This window comes from Hyposmocoma kahamanoa, unplaced genomic scaffold, assembly GCF_003589595.1.
Source record: "Hyposmocoma kahamanoa isolate Upper Pololo Valley unplaced genomic scaffold, ASM358959v1 263, whole genome shotgun sequence".
In the NCBI taxonomy this organism is placed as follows: domain Eukaryota; kingdom Metazoa; phylum Arthropoda; class Insecta; order Lepidoptera; family Cosmopterigidae; genus Hyposmocoma; species Hyposmocoma kahamanoa.
Genome location: NW_020653766.1, coordinates 3,084,802 through 3,095,093, shown reverse-complemented (window position 1 = coordinate 3,095,093; position 10,292 = coordinate 3,084,802). Strand labels below are relative to the sequence as shown.

The following is a 10,292-nucleotide window of genomic DNA, read 5'->3' as shown; positions in this document are numbered from 1 at the left end:
ACCTATTGCAATAAAACGGCAATTTCATACTTTAACCCCTAATATTACAAAGAGAAAAGTTCGGCAATTATGAATGAAAAATGATATCTGGCAAATGTCCACCACGACCACGCTGACAGAAGTCGATTCTTTCATCAAAATTTTTAATCACTTTTTGGCAAAATGTCGGGTCTATTTCGGCTATCACATCACGGATTTTGAGTTTTAAGGCTGTAGTCGATTCGATTGGTTCCGTATAGACTCTGTCCTTAAGATAGCCCCACAAAAAATAATCCAGTGGTGTTAAATCACACGATCTGGCTGGCCATTTAACAGCTGAATTTCGGGAAATTACGCGATCAGCAAATTTGGTTTGCAATAAATTGATCGTCTCATTGGCTGTGTGACATGTGGCACCGTCTTGTTGAAACCTGGAAATGCGGTAACGGTGAATGGATCACGCTATCGCGAGATGTTAACAACTCAATTTTGGCCTAGCATTGATGACATGGATATCACTGACATGTGGTTATTTTTTCTTACATTCTTACATTTTTTTTTACATTGGCCGGTCGGGTATCGAACCCGGGACCTCAGAGATAACGACATTATGAAAACCGGTGTGCAAGCCAGTCGACCACGGAAGTCGGGTATAGCAGAAGAAGCACGAGAGTAGAGTAAATGCATAGACATAACTGGACTTTGCCTTCTCAGTCAGCCATGACCATGGCATCCGTGAAGAGCCTCGGTAAATTGCACATTATTGCAGAGGCCGGGAAGTAAGGGATTGCTGGACGAGTTACAAGTTCGAGAGTCAGCGAGACGTTGTATTAATACGCGTCAAGCAATTCTCGTTCCCGCCGAGGCTTGTATAGTGTTTTTCTTAAACAACGTCAAGAATTAATAAAAGACTAAACAGAAGGAAGATGTACAATAGAAAAAGTAAAAAAAAAAATATAGAATTTCATACATACAATTTCACAAAAAATAATTGAATATCAATTCAATAAAAATTAAAAAAAAAAAAATTAATTAATACAGTGAATAGCGACATCTCTCGCCAGGACTGGTAGCTGTAAAGGTACTAACTGGGTGATAAATCTGTCATAGATTTCTCATAGATGGCGCTACGACTAAAAAGTCGTTGAAAGACCAAGTACAAAGACACGACGCAAGCACATAGAAAAATTCGTGTGGTCCGTTGGTTCGTTCCGTGGCTTAGTTGGTATAGCATCTGGCACGGTATGCAAGAAGACGTCGGTTCGAATCCGACCGGATCGAAGGAATTTTTTCTGAGTGTTTTTTCTGAGTGTTCGATCTTTGTATTAATAATTATAAAAAATATAGAAGTTATAATTGACATGTTAGGACAATTGCTTAAAGAAAATGTTGTTGTTTTTCCAGGCACATTAATGCTGAACTTCTGAAAATGTGGTTGAATCCATTACTGTAATTTTGTAATCGCTCTTACTAGCACTTATTTTCGCGACGAAAACACAAAAAAGACAAATAAAAAAAAGAATACCAAAACACATTAGATTATTTTACCGCTTTTTTTTTTAATGTAAGCGGTACCGGAGGGTATTTTTAAGTCTCACAATTACGAACACTGGGCAGTATAAGTTTTTATTTGTCTGTTTACATAGTGCATTTAAAAGTTTAGAACAGCGGAAAGTAATGGATAATTATTTTGCAGGCCTTGGCTGGGAAGAAGTCGCATGGTCTATAAATAATAAACTTTCCGTGTTCGTTTTTTGTTAAACATTTCCGAGCATGTTTAAAAAAAAGAATTGTTGTGTTTGTTGTGTGTTTTTTACATGTTTTTTTTTATGTATGTCATGCGATAATTTAATGATTCTTTTTTTGTTGGAAAGAAAATATCTCAGTAGTAGTCCCATTTAAATTTGAAGAAAATATTCCACCTCTAAGGGTAGCAAACTAGGGGATGAATGACTTTTAGGTCGGTTTTTTACTACTCTGTATTGAATATTTCAAATCAACGATTTCTTCTACTTAAAAACAAAGACTCGTAAATACATACTAGCATTGTCTCCCGTTGGGGTAGACAGATATTACTGACATCCCTTTACTAAGACAAAGCCAAATAATCATTAATTCCATAGGTAAAATAAATTTACGCTTGACAACATTGACTTACAATTATATGGACGTCGGGTCCGTGCTAAAAAGTGTCCGCACTTGTAAGGCGCTAAAATCGTATACAGAGCGCCAAACTCCGCTTTAGTCTTCATTTGTTCTACTGACAGCGCGATACTGCGATGACATTACAATTTAAATTTCGAATAGGTTGACTTGGGACATTTTTTTCGTGGTTTTTGTATTAGACCCGTCGTCCATTTATTTGTAAGTCAATGCTTGACAACGTCATTTTTTAACCTACTGACTTCAATGTGCTGACATTCCTGAAAAGAACGAGCAAGAAACTCCAGGGATTCCTCTTTTTAAATGCTATGGAATACAATTTTGAAGCAGGTTTGTGTGGAGTCTGGAGCCATGTAGTCTTTCCATACTTCTTTATCTAACACGTAGTCGTCAATTTTATAATATGAAAATATGTTCAATGCAAGTTTTATACTTAGAAAATTATAATATATTAGGTGCCTGAATGTACCATGTGTTTTGTTTATAGATAAGATAGCAGTACTTCCCAGGACTAATTCTTTCACAAGGAGCTCTATACTGCTACTAAAAAGTTGTAACGAAGGAAAGTGTATTGTTATACTAAGAGAAGAGAACAACAATGTTAGACTGAACATTTAAAACAAGCTTACTTTGTATCCGATAATAATTATTTCAAAAGAAAATTCCCAATCAGCTTTTAAGATTCACTCTAGCGGATCAAAAGCGGTTCAAGTGGATCATTTACGATGATTCATTTTAATAAGTTCAATGACTCGGTTTCTATTGAAGTTTAAATGGACTCCTTTTTATATTTTTAAATTCATATAAACATTTTTAGGTTCCGTTAAAAGGTCAAAAGCAATCGTATTAACAGCTTATTTATAATGATGCCTGTAAATTCTTTTAGTTATAAAGGATGTTTAAAAAAGAACGTTTCATATTGTGACGATGCTAATCATCGTCATCCCCACTATTTTATCCCTTTTTTTACACCCTAAATTTGATCTAAATAACTTGTTTAAATACACTGACTTACAATTATATGGACGTCGGGTCCGCGCTAAAAAGTGTCCGAACTTATAGGGCGTTAAAATCGTATACAGAGCGTCATTCACGCTTTAGTCTTCGTTTGTTCGACTGACAGCGAAGCAAGCAAAATTAGACAGTACTGCGATGGCATTACAATTTAAATTCAACGTTTTAGCTTTTTCATATTCCTTTACATGTCACTACGTTTAAACAGGTTGACTTGGGACATTTTTTTCGTGGTTCTTGTATTACACCCGTCGTCCATTTATTTGTAAGTCAATGTTTAAATAGGTAACTTTGGGGTGCAAATAAGTTAGTCGCACCGTAATATTATTCATGGTGGTGTTTAATGGCAAACTTTATAGATCGAGTTCCGAAATCCAAAATCTGCTCAATCTGTTGCGAGACGTGGAGTAAGGCGATAACAGAATGGTGGCCAAGAATAGAAGCGTGAGACGTCCTGTAGCGAGATGGGCAACAAGGTCAAAGTTGCGGGCAGTAGATAGGTGAGATTAGCACAGGATCGCGGTGGATGGCATAAACTATGGGACGCCTGTACCCAGCAGTGGGTGAAGTCGGGCAGTAGATTATGACGATGATGTTATGGTAATAAATTTATTGTTACAAGAAACGAAAGTAAACTTTATTTATACCTCTGTAATATGGTCGCTTCTTTTTTGGAGAACTAAGTAAACATCTCGAATTTTCCACGCCACTCGTAGGCTTTCATCGTTCATCGTCGTTCAGCTATTGACCGCTAGATGGCAGTACATTTATTGAAATGTCTATATAAAATCAAAACATCGTAACTTATTTATTTTCATAAGGCATATCAACAGCATGTGTATTAATACATTCAAACAACTTAAAACGAAAGAGAACAAACTCCGATACACAAGCCAGTTACAGATGTATTCATTGTGATTCAATGACTAACATCTAGAGGCCAATTAAACCTATAAATATAGAAGTAGAAAATAAAGCAAAATTTAAGTTAAATCATCATAACCAATAGAAAGAATGAAAAGCATAACAATCACACAATTAATCAGGTACGCTCGCAGACTTTGCTTTGCTAGGGAATCAAAAAATATGTCTACATTAGGTTTAGAACCAATTATATAGTAGCAGTAGAGCTCCTTATGAAAGAGCTCGTCCAGGGAAATACTGCCACCTTACCTATTTTTGCCACCAAGCAGTGAAGTAAGCATTACTGAGTTCCGGTTTTGAAGGGTGCTGGTGAAATCACAGGCACATGGGACTTGTCAACTTATGTCTCAGGGTGAAGGGCGCAGCGGCACTCACTCAGAGCTTTGCGATTTAAAGCTCTGAGTAGCAATGCAACTTTAAAAAAATATAAAATGTAAGTAAGATCGTAAATAATTTTATGACATTGGTAACACAATCGGTAGCAAAAACATTTTTTGTGCCGCCATTTTGTCATGTCATAGATTTTTTTTAATGAAATATAAGTGCGCATTTGACCTCCATCTCATCTGATGGAAAGTGACGATGAGATCGACGATCTAGCATGCATACTTAAATAATGCTTATTCATTCTCGTCTTGAAAAGGTCCAGGTTATAACTTTCAGGGAATAAAGTCTGCAGGTAGAGAATTCCACTCCAACTGTTATGGACAGGCCTGTAGCTTACCATCCGGCGCACGACTTGTTCGTCCTATCACTTTATATTATAAAAAGAATGTTTGAAACTACGATCAATCTTTATCAAGATTTTATAGTGTTTACTATTATGAAGGCACATCCATTGTTTTTATTCTTCCGTGATATGTAACAAGAACACAGCAAGGAATGGCTCCACGTTTTTTGGTTACCCTATTGGTAAACAGGCGTGTACGTCTGTACGTATTAGATTATTTTTGCATAGCCATATTTTTTTTGCGAATCCATAGGAATGATTAATTCTTTACACAAACAGTATATCAACTATGCTATGACGCGTCTAGCGTCTGGTGAAAGAGTACTGGGCCGCACTAAGGCATAGACAATTCAGATATCGTAAGCTGTTTTATATAGAATACTGTGGTGTATAGAGAGGAAAAATAATTCTCTATTGCATGTTTAGTTCCGCCTTTCCATCATCAGTGGACTAGTTCACTGCTGTGTTAGTATTAAAATAAGGATTTTTAAAATTAAAATATTTTTATTTCAGATAAAATTCCATATAGTGTTATAAACAAAATAACTTAAAATCTAGTGTTAGTATTAATTAATTTTATATAATTTAAAAGGGCAATACAACTAAATGGCTTCGTGGAGTTCAATCCATCTACGCAGAAGTGGCGAGTCCCACCGATCTGTGAACACACACAAGTTGCTATTGGAGCCCCCGCGGAGGCGCCTTATAGAGCACACCTTTTCCTCACAAGCCTGGGCAAACATCCCCGAAGCACTACACCTTCACGGTAGCCCCATCAGTTCCCACACAGAACACGCAGGTCGCTGAATGTCCGCCTCGAATACGCGACTGCACCCCACAGACTGCACGTGCAAATCTGCGAGCAAACATATTACACCGACCAGCCAGCGACCTGCGCTCCCTCTCTATATCACAATTGTCATTGAGATCCTCCGTGACCCAATGACACCAATATTTAAATATAGACACCCTGGAAAAAGCTGTACCACAAAGGACACTTCAGGTTGTATAAGCTCATGGCGACCGCTTTAAACACCATAAACTCACTTTTCTTCGCATTACATTTGAGATCGTGAGTCACAGCGTAAGCCACACACGTGTGTAACAGATTCCTTAGACCACCTATAGATGGACTCAACAGCGCCATGTCGTCGGTGTAACTTGTATTATTGATGGCGGAATCAAAGAATGGCAGGTTAAAACAAAGATATCGGACGAACAACGAGATTATATGGCCTGAGTTTCAAATTGCAAAGATTGCCACTGCGCCCGTCACCATGAGATATAACGTTAACAAATCCCATGTACCTGTATATCACCAGCACATTCAATACCGGAACGCAGTAATGTTCACATCTGTGCTTGGCGACAGAAATAAGGAGTCTTGCCGCATGACGTACCATTCCTTGTCCATAAGTCTGGCGCACCTTGGGCAACATTCTACGACTTCCGGCTTTGAAGGGTAACGGTGCTGGTGAAATTACAGGCACATGGGACTTGTCAACTTATGTCTCAGGGTGACGGGCGCAGTGGCAGTGCCCCTCAGATCTTTGCGATTTAAAGCTCTGAGTGGCACTGCAACTGTTATGGACAGGCGTCACTTACCATCAGGCGCACGACTTATTCATCCCATCACTTAGTATGTACCATAATAAAAAACAATTGGCAAATCTTTTCAACGATAGCAAGCATCACAGTGTATGCCATTTACACAATAAGAAGACGGCGGCAGAAATAGGATTACTGGCAGTACTTGCCCGGAGGAACACTTTAACAAGGACCTTTGGCTCTACTGCTACAATACCTCCTCTCTGCTATACTATCATTCCCTATACACATTTGTTTGAAGAGCCTAAATACTAAAGTCACAGGACAAGGTTCGTGTAGTTATCTAGGAATAGTTATAGTAGCCTCCCTTAGTCCGTTCCTGTCTACATTGCAGAGTTTATCGTAAGTTACTCAGAGTATGAAGAATGTAGTGCAATAACTCATGAGTACGTGACACGATTGTAAATATACACGGTCCATGTTCAGCACCCTGTATTATGAACAGTTTATTGTATAGCCTGTATTAAATCAAGTGACCTTCTTGTGGGATAACAGTAATTTAAATTAATTTAGAACGTATTATCGTAAACGTATCGTATTATATGAAAATGCCTATTCATAGGTAAAAATAACTCTCATATAAAATAATTATTTGTTATGCAATGCTTGCATTGAAACCTGCGCAAGCGAAGGAAGCTAAGATTAGAAAGCTACGAGCGAAACGAGAAAACAACTTTAAGAAAAACAGTTGAACTATGAAACATCAGTTTTTTTTTATTCAAAAGAAATAGTTTGTTTTTGCTTGTACTTATAATTTTGTGTGATTAAGTGATAATTGAAATTATTTTAGTTCTTCGAAAATAGTTTAATAGACGCATTTAGTTGTCATTATCAATTTAATGTCAACAATAATAAGAATAAAATTTACCAACGGATTTATATTACACAAATAAGTAATGTACGACAAACCATCATCGAGTTCCCATCGTCAAGTTCGAATTTCAAAAACTTTTTCCACGCTAGCGTGCAATAAACGCTTTTGCACGCAGATTTCTAATGAGAAAGAAAGCACTGCAACTGTTATGGACAGGCGTGTCTCTTATCATCAGGCGCACGGACAAGTGTCCGTCCTGTCACTTGGTATCATACTAAAAAAGTATTTTCTATGACGTCCTATACACATTTGCGATACAACTAAAGAAGTTACAACTGCCTGCAAAATCATGAAATGATTGCATTCAAGGTAACAAACACTATCATTATGTTAAATTAATAATATTATATAAAAAATACGTGTTTTCATTTAATTTTTTGTGTAGAATTTTGGGCGTTGAATTTTTTTTATCTTCCCTAAGTGGGCGGTGAGCTAAAAAATTTGGGAACCTATGATTTACATTATCAGATGATCAGCTGTAGGTTATCATTAAAATTTATTTTTATTGGAAATTCGTCTATGTGCTTTATTGAAATCGGTTAACGAAAAGAGGATATTTTTACCCCTTATTTGACGCCCTTAGAAGTACAATGTTTTCTTCAAATTTAAATGTGATCTCTACCTGTGTACCCCCTTTCCAACCAAAAAAAGAACCATGGAAATCGGTTCAAAAATATCGGAGTTATTGCGTAACATATAAATAAAAAAATAACAAAAAACGACAGTCGAATTTGAGAACCTCCTTCTTTTCAAAAGTAAGTTAAAAAATGAAGCATTTTTTCATTGACTTACAAATAAATGGACGACGGGTCTAATACAAAAACCACGAAAAAAATGTCCCAAGTCAACCTTTTTAAACGTAGTGACATGTAAAGGAATATGAAAAAGCTAAAACGTTGAATTTAAATCGTAATGTCATCGCAGTACTGTCTAATTTTGCTTGCTTCGCTGTCAGTCGAACAAACGAAGACTAAAGCGTGAATGACGCTCTGTATACGATTTTAACGCCCTATAAGTTCGGACACTTTTTAGCGCGGACCCGACGTCCATATAATTGTAAGTCAATGCATTTTTTACTTAATATGCTTTAAAAGTCCATACAACCTCAAATGGCTTTGGTTAATTCAGCATAACAGTGAAAGTGTTGAACCAATCACTTTGGAAAAAATATATAATAAAATTAAGGATATACACTGATTATTATTGTGTGAAAATACGGTTCCTGACAATTTTCACTATAGAAAAAAAACACAAACTCTCCTCGAAATTCAATAAATACTTTACATGTACCAATAGTTTTTTTTTTATACCAACTGAACTAAATAGAAGACGTACACAATACGATTGATACGTTAATTGAGGGAAGGATAGAAGAGAAAAAAGAAACGAAAAAGAGAAAGACCACGAATGGCGTTACATGAATCTCTTTTGCCTCCTCTACTCTTATCATACAAAAGTGAACACAGCAACACTTTCAAAACCCAAAAATAACTCTGTCAGTCTCTAACATTTCGCAGTATCGGTCATGTTACTTCGCTGTTGGCCGTGTGTACATACGCTTATTGATTTTGATATTGGACTATTGTTTGTCGAAGGTCTTTGCCCTTGTTCTATAGCTATACAGGATGTTGACATAATTGCTTTACATCCAACGGGGAGTTAATCCATTTATTTTACTCAGGGGATATTTCCAAAATTGTAAAAAGAAGCAACTATTGTTTATATTAAGTACGTAAAAAGTCACACGTGACTTGTAAATATTGCATAATTGTAATGGTGGATTTGGTGATATGTGACTTTGTATATACTACTGTTAATCCCACGTTATAGTCTTTAGGAGGAAGACAAATCCACATCTTGCAGGTTTTAGGAAGGAATGAATGTGATGCCCGTGTGATAATACAAAGCCAGGCATCAACGATGTAATAGTAACATTATTGTAGAGGCCGGGAAGTATGAGCATGAGTTAGAAGGACGAACGACGAGCGCCAGCGAGGCCTTGTATTAATACGAGTCAAGCAATCCCCGTTCCCGCCGAGGCTTATATAGTGATTTTGTCCAACATTGTGAGGAAATAATAGAAGACTGACGAAAAGATGAATAATAAAAAAGTAAAAAAGTATTAAAAATAATACTTGACGTGTTACGAAAGTTGTTAAAAGTAAATTGTTTTTCCTGACAATTAATAGTATTCTGCTGAATTTCTAATGATGTGTTTAAAACAAAAGAATACCAAAACACTTTAATGTTACCGCCATTTTCTTTTTTTTTTTTGAGTAAGCGGTCTAGGCATTTTTAATTCTCGCAATTATGAACACTGGACAGTTGGCTTTAATGAGTTTTTCTTTTGCCTGTTTACATAGGAGTGGACAGTAATGGATTTTCATCCTTGCTCTGCAGGTCTTGGCCGCGAAGAAGTCACACGGTCCATAAATGAAAAACTTTCCGTGACCATTTTCTGAAAGTATTGCAAACATTTCCGAGCGTGTTTGAGAAAAAATATTTTTGTCAGTCTGTTTTCTGCAATTTGTAATTTTAACATACAAAACATAGCAAATTAAATACTTTTCCCACACATACGGATTTATTACGCTTTTAGTCAAATTTATTATTTGTAATCCTTATAGTAGAATTTGTTTCTATTAATTAGTGAATTTACCCCTTCAGGGTGTAATGCAATTAAATTAACACACTATATATATGTGTATATGTACATATACACTGTGAACCCAAATTAATGTGATTATTTTCATTCGCAGAAGCCTTTCAAGTGGATTAGTGGATTAGGAGTTGGTTACCTTTTGGTATGAGTAAGCAAGTTTCACACGTATGCCGAAAGACAGTCCGTTGTGGTATTGTCATGCTCTTTCTCGATCAGAGTGGTTGTTGAATAACACAATTTGTAATTAATATCCATCGAACTTTGACATTGTTACTCTTCCAAAAAGAATAAAGTTTTGAGGTTTTTAATTCGACTGCATTTTGTTGTTCGAAAGAGGG

At 36.4% G+C, this 10,292-nt stretch overlaps 1 protein-coding gene across 1 annotated transcript in view; it reads left to right on the top strand.

The window, feature by feature from the left end:
• The window catches only part of LOC113228955 (cell wall protein IFF6-like), a 36,442-nt gene extending 26,371 nt beyond the window's left edge, over positions 1 to 10,071 (top strand). Inside the window, exon 3 of the mRNA XM_026462398.1 lies at positions 10,052 to 10,071. Coding sequence (XP_026318183.1) covers positions 10,052 to 10,071 — 20 coding nt within the window. The remainder of the gene's footprint in view (positions 1 to 10,051) is intronic.
• Positions 10,072 to 10,292: the final 221 nt, after the last annotated feature.